Source organism: Triticum aestivum, chromosome 7D, assembly GCF_018294505.1.
Source record: "Triticum aestivum cultivar Chinese Spring chromosome 7D, IWGSC CS RefSeq v2.1, whole genome shotgun sequence".
Classification (NCBI taxonomy): Eukaryota; Viridiplantae; Streptophyta; class Magnoliopsida; order Poales; family Poaceae; genus Triticum; species Triticum aestivum.
In genome coordinates this window covers 488,046,479-488,060,082 of record NC_057814.1, presented here as the reverse complement: position 1 = coordinate 488,060,082, position 13,604 = coordinate 488,046,479, and the positions used below count along the sequence as shown (strand labels likewise).

The following is a 13,604-nucleotide window of genomic DNA, read 5'->3' as shown; positions in this document are numbered from 1 at the left end:
GTGATTTTTTTAAGAAACCCAACAACAACAACGTCGCAGCAAAGTGCACCCAACCCTTCTAGTATATCCACTATTCCTAAATAGATACAACCCACTATCTATTTTCCTAGTCATGCAACCTTGTCACATAAAAGAAATACCACATTTAAGTTAGAAATTACAATTTTTTGCATTGTTCTACTCATGTGCTCTCCCACATCATCAATTCATACATGTTAGCTACAACCCACTATCTAAGTTTCTTTAGCCGTGCAACTATGCCACGTAAGCAAATCATCCATTTAAGTTATAAGTTACCTTTTTGCCATAGTCTATGCATGGAGTGCTGCCACATCATAAATTCATGCGTGTTAATCATAAGTTATTTTTCATTAGTCTACTAGTAGTAAGAATATTATATCTACTATTATATATGCCAACTAGGCAATTTTGTGTGCACGATATTAATATATGACACTCCCACTACGAGTAGCCAACCTTGCTCTTACCCGTAGTGGGAGTATCTCTTGTCACCTAAACCTTCCAACATCTGGTTGCACCACACATTGTTTTCACTCTCAGTGAGATTTCGATGAAATTTATTGAATTTCAATAATTTCAGCAATCACTGAAATATTTACCTTTCAGCCAAAAAAAATCAGCAATTTCAATAGTACACATGAATTTAAATATTTTTCAAAAATATCAAATATGTGATTCAATTTAAGTGAATATTTCGGCCTTTTGGCCGAAACGCAAGCTGAAATAATTGAAATTCACTGAATTTCGATGATTTTGGGTGGTACTGAAATTTTTCTGAAACTGGAAGTGAGAACCTTGCCCGCTTATATACCACTCAAAACAAAAGTTGCCCCACGTGGCCATTTCTAGAGTACATACCGTCTCCTCCGTGGTCTCGGGCGGCGCTGTTGATGAACCCCCGCCATGTCCTCGAGCTCCTGCGCCAGTGCCGCTCCATCCGACACCTCGACCAGCTCCAGGCCCACCTCCTCGCCCACGGCCCATCCGCCGTGGCCTCCCTCGCCTCCCAGCTCGTCGCCTCCTACTGCGCGCTCTCCGGTGGCGCCGGACACGTGGGACTCTGCCACGCCCGCCGCCTGTTCGACAGAGTTCCCGACCCGGACAGGTTCGCGTACAACCGCCTTATCAGGGCGTACTCCAACAGCGGTTGCCCCCAGGAGGCGCTGTGCCTGCACCGCGACGCCCTCCGGCGTGGCATCCTGCCGAACGAGTTCACGCTGCCCTTCGTGCTCAAGGCGTGCGCCCGGGCGCGGGCCGCAGAGCATGCGGTGGCCACCCATGGAGTGGCTGTCAAGCTGGGGTATGTGCGGCAGGTGTTCGTGGGAAACGCACTTCTGCACTCATATGCGTCGGTCGGGTCGCTGAGGGACTCTAGGCGGTTCTTTGCCGAGATGGCGCCAGACAGGAATGTCGTGTCATGGAACACGATGATCGGAGGATGTGCACAGGCAGGGGAGACCAGCGAGGTGTGCGCCTTGTTTGGAGAGATGAGGCGCCAAGGAGTGTTGGCCGATGTGTTCACGTTCGTCAGCCTGCTTCTCGTTTGCTCGAGTGAGGGAAATCTTGAGGTTGGTCGGCTGGTGCATTGTCATATGTTGGCTAGTGGGTCCCGGGTAGATCTGATTCTTGGCAATGCACTGGTAGACATGTACGGTAAGTGCGGGGATCTGTGGATGGCTCATAGATGCTTTGACATGATGCCCATAAAGAATGTCGTTTCGTGGACTTCCATGCTTTGTGCCCTGGCAAAACATGGCTCTGTTGATGCTGCGAGAGATTGGTTTGAGCAGATGCCGGAGAGGAACATAGTCTCCTGGAATGCCATGATCTCTTGCTATGTTCAGGGTGGCCGATTCCGTGAAACTTTGGGTATTTATAACCGTATGAAATCTCTAGGTCTCACTCCAGATGAGGCTACCTTGGCTGGTGTCCTCTCTGCCCATGGACAAAATGGTGATTTGGCCTCTGGAAGGATGATACATTGTTATATTAAAGATAATTTTAGTGATCCTGGTGTCACTCTACTTAACTCACTTCTTGATATGTATGCAAGATGTGGTCAGGTAGACACATCCATAAGCTTGTTCACTGAGATGCCCAATAAAAACACTATCTCTTGGAATGTGCTTATTGGAGCGCTAGCCATGCATGGGCGTGCACAAGAGGCAGTCATGTTCTTCAGAGCTATGATATCTGATGCCTTCTCCCCTGATGAGATCACATTTGTCGGTCTTCTTTCTGCATGCAGTCATGGTGGTCTACTAGAAGATGGACAGTATTACTTCAAAGCCATGAGACATGTTTACAATGTTAAGCCTGAAGTTGAGCACTACGCTTGCATGGTTGATCTGCTTGGTCGGCGTGGCCATCTTGCAAAAGCTGTTGATCTGATAAAAGATATGCCAATGAAGCCTGATGTTGTGGTTTGGGGTGCATTAATTGGAGCCTGCAGGATCCATGGCAATGTAGAGATCGGCAAGCTAGCGATCAAACAACTGCTTGAGCTGGAGGGAATGAATGGAGGCTTGTTTGTCCTAATTTCTAATTTATTGTATGAAACTCACCAGTGGGAGGACATGAGAAGGCTCAGGAAGCTAATGAGAGAGCGGGGAACAAAAAAGGATATGGGTGTTAGTTCAATTGAAGTAAATAACAGCATACATGAATTTGGAGTGGAAGACACCAGACATGAAAGCTCAAGTGAGATATACGAGGCAGTTGATCAGTTGGCATATCATTTAGTCTCTCTGCATGTCCTGGCTGTGCAGCCTGTAGAACTCATCATGGAAGAGTGAAATAAGTTATTTAGGAGTGCTCCAATAGCCATTCTGAGCCTGATGCAGAGCATGGGCTGCAAAGGTATATATTCATATCAAGTAGCCTGTCTGTGGAAACCTGAAGGTAGGTGTAAAGAAGCATCCCTGAAGTAGTGAAAGTATCCCTAGGTTCATTTGAATTTTGAACATTGAATAGTACAATTTCAGGCATTTAATTTATTCACATTTGAATACTGGAAACTCGAGTTTCCTTTGACGTAAACCTGCATTTTTCCTGCTAATTGGTTCAGTTTCAGGCTTTCTGCAGATACCATGGTTCACTGGGGCAATCAACTCAATCAACTCAACCGACTGTACGGACAGTTAGGTCAGTGGCATTACATCGACAACACTCAGGATTCTCTGCATCGGCTGTGATGTCTCACCAATATCTAGAGAAACTAAAGCTCATAAACAGTAAGTTCATCAAACCGGAAGGACCGCCAGAGATCATCCTGACTGCTAATCACCTGTAAGGAACCAAATTGTTCTTAGCTTTACTGGGGATTGTACTGTCTACCATCTACGTACAGCACTTTTCTTGTTTTACCTGACGAGCAGCTTGACTGTGCAACAGAAAGTTAGCCGTCACATATGAATTCACCAAAGGAAGAGGTGTTTGTATTTTTGGCAGGAAATAAATGTTCGATTGATCAGCTGGAAACTGGGATCAGTGATCTTTTTGATGGGATATATATACTAGGCAGGCCAGGCACCCTGCACCTGATATATTCAGTTGGGGTCTTTATGGTTGTTTCTTACCCAATTGGAAAATTTTCATATTAGCCCGTAATTCATAATACTCTTTTAAAAATAGCTAACAAAGAGCAAAAACTTTACTAAATAAATGTTTTCGTACATGATAGGATCAATTGCGTTTATGGTCCCAAGTCACTGCAGTCAGTAGTATAATCCACTTGTGAAGCCAATTTCCTATTTCCTATTTCTGATTTTACTGTTTGTTGCTTAATTTCCTGAAGTCTAACAATGTGATTGTTCACTTGTCAAACATATACACTAAGATGCTGTGTGGACTCACAGGCGTTAACTGCCATGTTTACAGAATGAATTACTCCCTAGGGATGGGCTTGTCTAAGAAAGATGATGTGCTCAATGATCTCTAGATTGTCCCCACTTCTGGGTACGGTACTGAGCTTGTTTTGGAACCAGAGCTTGAGTTCATGTTACAAACCACCAAGATGCCTCTTAAAGCAACTGTGGAATATTCAAGGCACTTCAGCTATTCTCTGGAGAGGAGGATGAAGCCACTGTTTTGGGTAATTGAGTATAGAAGCATATACCGCAGTCTGACAGACATATTTGCATAAAACAATGAGCTTTTTGCTGAAGCCTACTTGGTTGACTTACAATCGAGGTAAGGTTGTTAATTGACTTTCATAAAGAGCTAACCATGTTGTCATGCCTGATTATACATATTTATGCTTCCATCTGGGGAGGCTGTTTTTTGAGATGCAAAGCCACTTCAACGGTGTTGATCATTCAGATGGCAAGCACTGTATACCGCATGAAACCAGAAGATAAAGATTTTTCATGGTCTTAACTCACTGTTAGAACACCAGTTTTTCGTAATTGGGGAATACTTTAAGAACTGGCTGACAAACACCTTTATTTTTCACCATGCAAAGTTTTCGGTAGTAGTCATGGCTGACTTTTCATGCTACTGGAGCTCCAGCATGTTGCCAGGGTTCTGCACATATATGCCCAGCCAAGGTCAAGATTTTAGGATTAGGACATTTGAATGTGCATGACTTTTTCTCAAATCTCAACAGGGGCTATTCTGGGTGGAATTTCAATGAAAAGTCAACTGGATGTATATGTTGATATGTTTTCACTTCTTTTTTTCTCTTTTAATTCAAGCTGCTGCGGCACGAAGAGAAGTCGATCTGTTATCCTGACTGACACTTTTTTTTTTAAGGAATCCTGATTGATAGTTGCAGTAGTACAACCTTCGAGGCTTCGACCCTTCTACGGGCAGATGAATACTTAATCTATCCCTAGCTTTATCTTTTTCTTTAGCAAGGAGTACATTTATTTAACCACTTACAGTGTAGGCAGTATTAGTACAGAGCAAATACAGCAACTAAAAGAATGACCAGTTCCAGTAATAATTTAAGGAAACAAGATCCAGCTACAACTTCAAAACCAATTCTAATTAGTATAGTACTTCACATCATTGTTCAACAGCATGATCGACTGCGCAAAGACTCCAGAAACATGGGAGAGTAAACGTGCCCTTGATTTATTTTTCAGTGCTCTATGCATTTTTTAACACAGTACAAAATATTATAAATACACATGTTTATGCAATGTAAAAAAATGTTTCTGTAATTCAAAAAAGTTTCATTTCATTCAAAAAAAATGTAGATTACATTTAAAAATATGTTCAGGTGTTTCAAGAATATATTTTTGGCATTTTTTCAAAAAAATGTTCATACAATGTTTTATAACATTATAAAAAATGTTTCAACGTGTATTTAAAAAAATGTTTAACACATCTTTGAAAAAACATTAATATTTTATTTTAAAAATGGTAAATGTGTATAAAATAGTGTTCGAAATGTATAAGAAAATTGTATCATGTATTTGAAAAATGTTAAATGTCTATAAAAGTGTTTCTTATCATCTTATGTGTACTAAAAATGTACAATGTGTTAAAAATCTGATAAAAAAACCAAAAAACCGGTAAAGAAACACAGAAAACCAAAAACCAAAAGAAAACCGTTGAAAACCGACACATAAAACCAAAAAAGGAAAAACCAAAGAGAACCGCTAAAGAAACACAAAAAAGTGATGAAAACCAAGAAAATGCACCAAAACCTCCCGCCTAAAACCTGCTGCCGTAGGAACCCAAATTGGGCCCATAGCGTGCTTGTCTGGCGATACGTAGAGCACCATCTCGCGATAGTCTTCTATTCCGAAATACATGGGCCTAGCCTAGTAATAGTTAGAGTGGCACCTATAAATATAAATATAAATGTATGAAATATGAAGTGCTATCTTGCATTCATCTCTTCACGCAATCAATACGGTGGCTTCAAAGTCCTAAAATCTGCATAAAGCTTTGGCTTCATTCCTTTAGGGAACTTGCATATGGACGACCTAATTTCCTTTCCAAGAAAAAAATTTGAGCATTTCTTCCAACACATCCTAGCGATCTATTATATTTTTAGAGGTATGGCTATATGATCGTATACATTCAATCTTATTATGAGATATGAATAATTAGAGAAGAACACCACCTTCATCTCTATGTTGTTGTCTCTACTATACTATGTGCGCGACTATGCTATTTTATAGGTGCCTGTTAAATAACATTCCATGGGGTGGGGGAGGGGAGCTGCATTGGCTGCCCATAGCCATTGGGGAGCTGAATCTTCCAGCCTAAAGAACCCACACAAACAAGCGGCCATATCTAGAGTATGAGGAAACAAATCAGCAATCCACCTTCTATGATGGTACCAATGGATATTATGAAAAAGGTGTTGGCAACCTTCACCACCGCATTCTCCTGTCTAAGAATGAGAAGAGGTTTGTTACACCTATGGATAAACTCTACATAATTTAAGCTACATGCTGAGTTTGGCGAGATTTGATTGGAAATAGGAGAGTGAGGGAGTCCACACCCTAAAATTCAGAGGGAAGGGGTGGATTAGTGGATGATGGGGGCAAGTCCGTAGCACCTATAACTCCCCCGTATGTTTGGGTATTTGAAATGAGAATGGGCTGGCAGTACCCAAAGGGATATTGGAGTGACATAAAATTCCAGAGCAATGGGTCTTTTAGGCCGGCTTTATAATGGAATCAGGGCAGGGGTTACCACTAGCCGAGCGGAAACAGGAGGGTCAACACACATTTTGTTGGTTCGGGTTGTAACATGCCAGTACAAAAGCATATGTTTTTGGAAGGTTGTTAGCTTTGTACTTATAGAAGGAAGAGACACCGCTTTCATACCCCCCCCCCCCCCCCCATTTTCTAAATATACCATAGGTAGAAATTACTCCATGTTAGTGTTTGAAGTTGAGATGGAACCTAGCTAAAAGTCTACTCCCTTCATTCCAAAGTAGATATAATTTTGAAGTTAGACACAAGAATTAAGTATCTAAGTAGAATGTTAATATTACCATTCAGTTAATCATTCGTAAAGATAGAAATAAGAAAGTTACAGAAAATGGGATGACATGTATCTAGGAGAATAGATGTCAATAAGATTAAAAGAAATCCATTAGGTCGGAGCTAACTTTTTGTCCTTTAAAATGTAAAGAATATGAATCCTATATAACAATAGAGATCCTTTACTGTAAACTAAAGGGTTTAAATACCCGTAGAAAAAACTAAAGGGTTTAAAGAGAGTGCGGTGTTTCTGCTCCTAAGCTCATCTGCACCCCCTCTAACGAAAAAAATCAAAACAAATACTAAAAAAATTCATAAATTTCCAATTTTTTTGTCTGTTAGATAAGTTTATGCGTGAGGTGCGCTCCAAATTTCACCTCATTTGGAGATCTGAGCAACTCTCAGCTAAAAAGACAAATTCAGGGTCTGTAAAAAAGTTTACTGTTCACACACTGTTCTGATCCGATTTGTTTTTTTTGCTGAGAGCTGCTCAGATGTCCAAATAAGTTGAAATTTGGAGTGAACCTCACACATACAATTTTCTATCACACACAAAAAAGGATTTTTTTGAACTTTTTAAATATTTGTTTTGATTTTTTTGACCGGGTGCAGATGAGCCTGGGCACCGAATTGGATTTTCGGTTTAAAGATAATTTCTTACAGGAATCCTATCATGTGTTGAAATTCCTGTTAAAATTCCTTGAAAAGGGCTTATTCCAGGTCAGTGGGCAGGGGACGCTTTGTGGGCCGCTAGGAACCCATTTCCGGCTCGCTGCTCCGCTCCTGCCGAAATCAAACCGAAACCCTCCCCAGTCGCCACCATGAGCGACGGCGCCGCCACCCTCCTCTCCACCGCGGGGTACGACGGCGAGGGCCGCATCAGCGACCTCCACGACGACCTCCTCCGCCAGATCGTCTCCCGCCTCCCCGTCACAGACGCCGCCTGCACCGCCGTCCTCGCCTCCCGCTGGCGCCACCTATGGCGCTCCACCCCTCTCGTCCTCGACGACGCCCACCTCCCGAAGCCCACGCGCGCCGCCTCCGTTGTCCGAGTCCTCGCCGACCACCCGGGCCCCTTCCGCGCCGTCCTCCTCACCGACTGCAGGCCCGCCTCCCTCGACCGTGAGCTCCCCGAGTGGCCGCGCCTCCTCGCCGCCAAGGGCACCCAGGAGCTCGCCCTCTTTAACAAGCACGTCCACTCGCGCCTTCCCGCCGACATCCTCCGCTGCTCCTCGCTCCAGTTCCTCTCACTGTCCTTCTGGAGGTTCCCCGGCGACCTCTCCCGCAGCGCCGACGCCTTTCTTCCCCACCTCCGGAAACTCGACATGATAGGTATCAGCATGACCGAACATGACCTGGATTACTTGCTCGCTGCCAGCCCCGTCCTGCAGACCCTTACGCTGGCCCTCAATTCGCCCAAGCGCGTCCATCTCCGCAGCCAAAGCCTCCGGTGTGTGCTCGTTGGGCTGTCCACCATGGAGAAGTTCGTCGCCATGGAGAAGTTCGCCGTGATGGACGCGCCACTCTTGGAGCGCCTCATCCTTTTGGAGCCGTCTATTGCTAGGTGCGATCGTGTGAGGATCAAGATTGCTTGTGCACCCAGCTTGCGAGTGCTCGGGTACCTGGAGCCAAGAGTTCACAAGCTGCAGATCGGTGACAATGTCATCGGGGTATGGCTACCTCTCAATCTCCCTCTCAACCTATGGAATTATTCAGTACACATTAATCCATCCATCATGATTTTCTCCATGATTATCCAACATTTAACGAGTCTGGTATCTATCTTTCCGCATTTCAGCCGGACACAATGACGAGCAGATGCGCTGTGGTTCCAGGCGTCAGGATATTGGCCTTGAAAGTGAATTTCCGTATCCTCAGCGAGGTCAAGATGCTAGCCAGCTTCCTCAGATGCTTCCCCAACATCTCAACTCTGCACATTGAGGTATATATATCGCCCGATTCCTTTAGTCAGTCAGTCATTTTGCAATGTTATAGTAATACTGTATAGCAGCATGATCTATATATGTAACTGAACTGTTCACCACACTGGTATGAATATGCAGTCTGCCCTACATGCTCGATCCTCAATTGCCTATCAACCCACTTGGGAGCACCATGCCAAGTTCTGGGAGGAGGTCACTGCAGTTAAATGCTGGAAATCACGCGTCAAGAGGATCGTTTTCCACAAGTTCAGAGGGAATCAAAAAGAATTTGAATTCCTCAAGTTCATCGCCGGGGATGCGCAGGAGCTTGAGTCTTTGCTGCTTGTGCCGCTCGATGAAAATTTTACTTCAGCGGTTGAGGTGAATGAGATGATAGACAGATCCGGCTGTCCTCAGTTTCGAGCATGGGCCTCTAAAGTGTTGCTGGTGTAGCCTAAAGTGGACGGTGCTTGGAACTTGCAGAAAGCACTGGACCTTACCATTGACGATCCTTTTCTTCGTTGCTGAACGCACGGTTTAATTCGCTATATGTTCACATGATTGATCTGAGCCTTTTGGGAAACACATGTTTGTAGGTATGCATTTTCTTGAGATAGGGCACATTTCAAGTTTTCAACTACCATTAGCATACATGAATGTTTCAGCTTTCATCTACCTTGAGTACATTTTAGTGCAGTACTGAAAAGACCAGTGTTATTTATCCTGTTGCCTAAAGACCAGTATTACGTACTAGTGATATAATCCGCAACTATGTGGCTCCGAAATCTGAATATAGTGTGCCTGCTCTGTAGCATGTTGTTGGTTGGCACTTTCTTTGCTATGCTCTGGTTTTGTAGTGTCACCTCTGTCTGTTTCGCTCGTTATCATCAGATGATCAGACTGCACAGAGCTAGGTGGCCAAGTTATCAGGTGCTGTGCGCCATGTTGGTTTTACACGATGCTTTGTTCCAATACCAATTAGCTAGTAAATACCTAGTGGGATTTCAAATTAGAATGAAATTGAGAGACAGGTTCAGAAAATGTTTTAGAAAGGGGTATTAACTAAGAAGGATGATGGTAGAAAGCGTTTCTGATCTCTGCAGGAGGATTTTTGCCAGCAAGTTGATATGGCCGAGTTGGTCTAAGGCGCCAGATTAAGGCTCTGGTGCGAAAGGGCGTGGGTTCAAATCCCACTGTGAACAATTTACATTTTTTCTTCCAGACGTGTAAAAATATTCTGAAACTTTTTGCTAGAACTCTGCAATTGCCCATTACTGAACCGGCAGTTATGTACACTTTCTTATATATACAGGTGGCCGGTTTCCATCAGGTAGAGAATCGATCAACATTTATAATCGTCGACTGCAGAAAACCAGATGAATTTCCCCGTCGATGCACACCACCCATCCAGCAAAGCAAAACAGAAACAAGAACGTGCGGACGGGTGGGCGCGCGCGTCACGCGCCGGGGCTGGTCTTCTTGCCCATCTCGTGGAGGCCGGCGCCGGCGCCGACGCCGCCGCGGTGGAGCCTGCACCGGAACGACCCGGCGTGCGTCGTCGGCGAGCAGAGGCACGCCCGTGGGCTCGCCAGCAGGTGCGCGTGCTTCGGCGCCTGCGACGCCGCCTTGGGCGTGGTCACCATCACCGCCGGCGCCTTCCCGCCGCCCTTGCCCGCGCCGGCGTGGGCCATGTGGAGGTTGGGGTGGTGCTTCTTCAACGGCACCGCGATCTTATTCGCCGCCGCCGGCGTCTGCAGCTGCTCCTCCATGCTGCCCCCCATCGACCGAGCGACGACGACGGCAATCTCGATCGACCTCTACCATTCCAACGAAGGTTTGATCAGAACCAAGGACCGGTGAAACAACGAACATCGTACTAGAAATGTTAACAAATTACTGCCATCGTCTAGCCAGAAACCTCTCATCCAAACCCTCCCAAAAAATCTGAACACAAGAAAGACGCACATGGAGAATGAATCATGCGAGTTACCTTTGCTGAAATGGAAGACTAATGTGCAGTTAATTGTGGATCCTTGTATCAGCCTAAGTTAAATTACTCTACGGGTTGTAGTGGTGAGCAGTAACAAAGCGGGGAGGGAGATAAAAAAGGGGGTGCTTTATCCATGCACTGGTCTATTTAAAGCCACGTAACGGCCACACCAGCTATTTTTACCGCCTATCCCGAATTCGTTGGCGCCACTCATGGATCGGATATATATCCATATCCATGCATATTCAAAATGGACAGAGCACAGTCCAATATAAGGAGTCAAGGGGACACTATTTTTAGAGTGATTTTGCGACATTTGTGTGGGTCATCCAAATGTAGATTACTCCATAAGTTTTGTCTTCTATGTCTTCTACCTATGGTACAATCTACCTAATTGTTCTGTTTTTTTGGAAATCTGCATTCATATGCGTATACTAGAAGCACCTTTGTTGCACTGGTTTTAACGATGCCTTAAGTTTTTTTTAATATCTCCAATTTGTTATGATTGTTAGCATAATTTTCACATAAAAAGTAGTGGCAAATTATACATGAAACTGATGGCCTTTCCACAACTTTCTCCCTCTGAAGGTAGCCCCACCACTGGGAGCAACCCTAACTTTCCATTTCTAAGGAGTTCAGATGTTGAACGATACATCATCACAATTGCTCGGATGCGTCCTATTGGGATTTTCTCAAGTCACCGCCAGTTTTCAACTATATATATTTTTTACTATATGCACTGTTTGAGCAGACTTTGTATTTAGTTTCTACGGAGTTCATATGATGTTTTTTTTTGCGGGGTCATATGATGTTATTTGAGCATCAAACTTTGTAAGCGCCTAAAACATTTGTTCATAATCAATGCCATGAAGTTTCTGATTTTTTGTTTTTGCTATTTGTTATGATTTTACTATTCGTCATGGGTACTTGGGTGTAGGCATAACTTTTTCTTCGGTTAATTTGCGCCCATCAACCGAAGGCAGAATTAGGTTGGACGGGGGTATCACCGGGGGACGGTTCGACGGATGGCCACCAAAAGAAAGGAAAAATCAAGGAGCAGTGTCCAGAGGTCGAAGAAAGAGACCGACGCTTTGGTCGCTTTGGTTGAGAACCAACGGTTGGTCAGAATGATTTTTTTTATCTCCGAAATATGCTGGGTGGCTGGGGAGCGGCCCTTCCTATATCGAAGAGCCAAGCCTACAATTCTAGTATTGAAAAATGTACGCGATATGTTTCATCAATTTCCAGTCTGTTGAGTTCACACCGATGTGAGCTCACAGTCACATCCACGGAGCAGAAGCCAACGGACGAAACGGTCTTTCTCTCGGCCCTGGAAATGTGGCGTCCGGTGAAACACAACCTTTCAGCTTGGCGCCTCATCTTAAACGTGGCGGATAGATCATCATCTCGGATTCGGATAGTTCGGCGCTTCTCATCCATCAGATGAACACACATTCACGTTGATGATTTCTATGCCTATAAGCTGGTACCCCTGCATGCCACTGCGAGTTTAATACCTTGCAGACAGCGAGAGGGACACGCCACGCTTTCTCCCGATCTCTTTTTTTCTTTCTAAAACTCACTCCTAATGCAATCATCAACACTAATTAATACTGCACTGTGGCACACAAGGACGTCCGCTCTCCTGCCTCCATCACGGGATTTCTTCATCCGTTCGTTACTAGGTGCACTGCAGGCCGAACAGACGTTCGAGCTAGCGAGATAACGAGTTTAGCAAGCCGGACTAACTTGTTCAGGAGTACTGTAGCTTGTAGGGATGCAAAGCGGCGCCCCATCCACCCTGCTTCGTATTCAATACTATCAGAGAAATTATTTTTATTTGGGTTATGGCACAGTTAGTTTAATTTGCGTATTTGACCGGTGCCAAAGTAGAGCGAAGCAGGGCCTAAGCATCAGAACCACTAGGGCAATCATCTTGCTTGGCCTTTGGGAGCTGTAGAAGCACTGAAATACAGTGGTCTTTGATGGTGCTGCCCCGGAGATTGCCAAGGCCATGCGTTGAGTACGTGGAATAGGCGTGAGTAGTCGTCTGTATGAGTTGGAGTTTGAGTGTGGAGTCGACTAGCAATGGAGGTGTAACATGTAATTTGTAATTGCCACACGGGTGGAGGGTTCTCTATGCCCTTTCCCTCTCTTTATAAAATGATAGACATGCTATGCATATTCGAGAAAAAGAAAGTTTAATTTGTGTATTGGCTTGCCACCGTTGCATCCGTAGTAACTCGGTTAGGCTTGCTAGATGCACCGCAGGGCCAGTATGATGGACTGACAACGTGGTAGATTGAGTTAGCGATGACAGATGGTCAGCGAGTGACGCCACCCTCCTCAGGAACCCATGGAAGGGCAGATCGACAACAGAAGATGCCCGCATCGACCTCCCGCGGCGCGGCCATGGCGGTGGTCGGCCGCATGGCGAGAAGCAGGTGTGGGGCTGCACCGACATGTGGTAGGTCGGTAACGGTTCAACGGGGGTGAGTCGTGCCAGATCATGGTGGTCTGGGGGAGAAGGTAGTAACAAACAATGTCGACGCGAACTATGGATGGCGGCGGAAGGGGTCACATCCTGAAATGTCCATGACACCAAAAATTTGATAGACAGAGGAAGCGCTATATTGCCTCCCCAACCTCCAAATATAGAGGCCCAGGGTGATTTTTGGAGTGCCCTCCAAAAAATATGATGATGGATCGCGGGATAGCAAATCT

General features: G+C 44.8%; 2 protein-coding genes and 1 non-coding gene across 6 annotated transcripts; all 3 read left to right on the top strand.

Moving 5' to 3' along the window:
- Positions 1 to 865: 865 nt before the first annotated feature.
- On the top strand, positions 866 to 4,813 carry LOC123169662 (pentatricopeptide repeat-containing protein At2g22410, mitochondrial). 2 transcript variants are annotated; one of them, XM_044587538.1, is made up of 3 exons: positions 866 to 2,880; positions 3,095 to 3,309; positions 3,901 to 4,813. In XM_044587538.1, the coding sequence occupies exon 1, from the start codon at positions 912 to 914 to the stop codon at positions 2,814 to 2,816; it is 1,905 nt and encodes a 634-aa protein (XP_044443473.1). In that variant the 5' UTR covers positions 866 to 911; the 3' UTR covers positions 2,817 to 2,880; positions 3,095 to 3,309; positions 3,901 to 4,813. The 2 variants fall into 2 exon arrangements, with proteins under 2 accessions (XP_044443473.1, XP_044443472.1); XM_044587537.1 differs by having other exon boundaries at positions 866 to 2,922.
- Positions 4,814 to 7,714: 2,901 nt separating this feature from the next.
- Positions 7,715 to 10,435, top strand: LOC123169892 (FBD-associated F-box protein At5g60610). 3 transcript variants are annotated; one of them, XR_006484976.1, is made up of 4 exons: positions 7,715 to 8,638; positions 8,767 to 8,910; positions 9,032 to 9,486; positions 10,203 to 10,435. XR_006484976.1 is itself a non-coding variant. In XM_044587750.1 (3 exons), exons 1-3 carry the CDS (start codon positions 7,790 to 7,792, stop codon positions 9,341 to 9,343), a joined length of 1,305 nt encoding a protein of 434 aa, XP_044443685.1. In that variant the 5' UTR covers positions 7,715 to 7,789; the 3' UTR covers positions 9,344 to 9,659. The 3 variants fall into 3 exon arrangements, 1 of the variants encoding a protein (XP_044443685.1); XR_006484975.1 differs by having other exon boundaries at positions 9,994 to 10,213; XM_044587750.1 differs by lacking the exon at positions 10,203 to 10,435 and having other exon boundaries at positions 9,032 to 9,659.
- On the top strand, positions 10,012 to 10,092 carry TRNAL-AAG (transfer RNA leucine (anticodon AAG)). The gene has a single exon. It is a non-coding gene; the product is annotated as a tRNA-Leu (tRNA).
- Positions 10,436 to 13,604: the final 3,169 nt, after the last annotated feature.

What these genes read in the sequence shown, in the direction of transcription:
- LOC123169662 (XM_044587538.1), top strand. Translation starts at nt 912, where the DNA reads ATGAACCCCCGCCATGTCCTCGAGCTCCTGCGCCAGTGCCGCTCCATC.
- LOC123169892 (XM_044587750.1), top strand. Translation starts at nt 7,790, where the DNA reads ATGAGCGACGGCGCCGCCACCCTCCTCTCCACCGCGGGGTACGACGGC. An exon ending in TCGGTGACAATGTCATCGGG is followed by an intron (nt 8,639 to 8,766) that starts GTATGGCTACCT and finishes TCCGCATTTCAG; the next exon opens with CCGGACACAATGACGAGCAG. An exon ending in TCTCAACTCTGCACATTGAG is followed by an intron (nt 8,911 to 9,031) that starts GTATATATATCG and finishes ATGAATATGCAG; the next exon opens with TCTGCCCTACATGCTCGATC.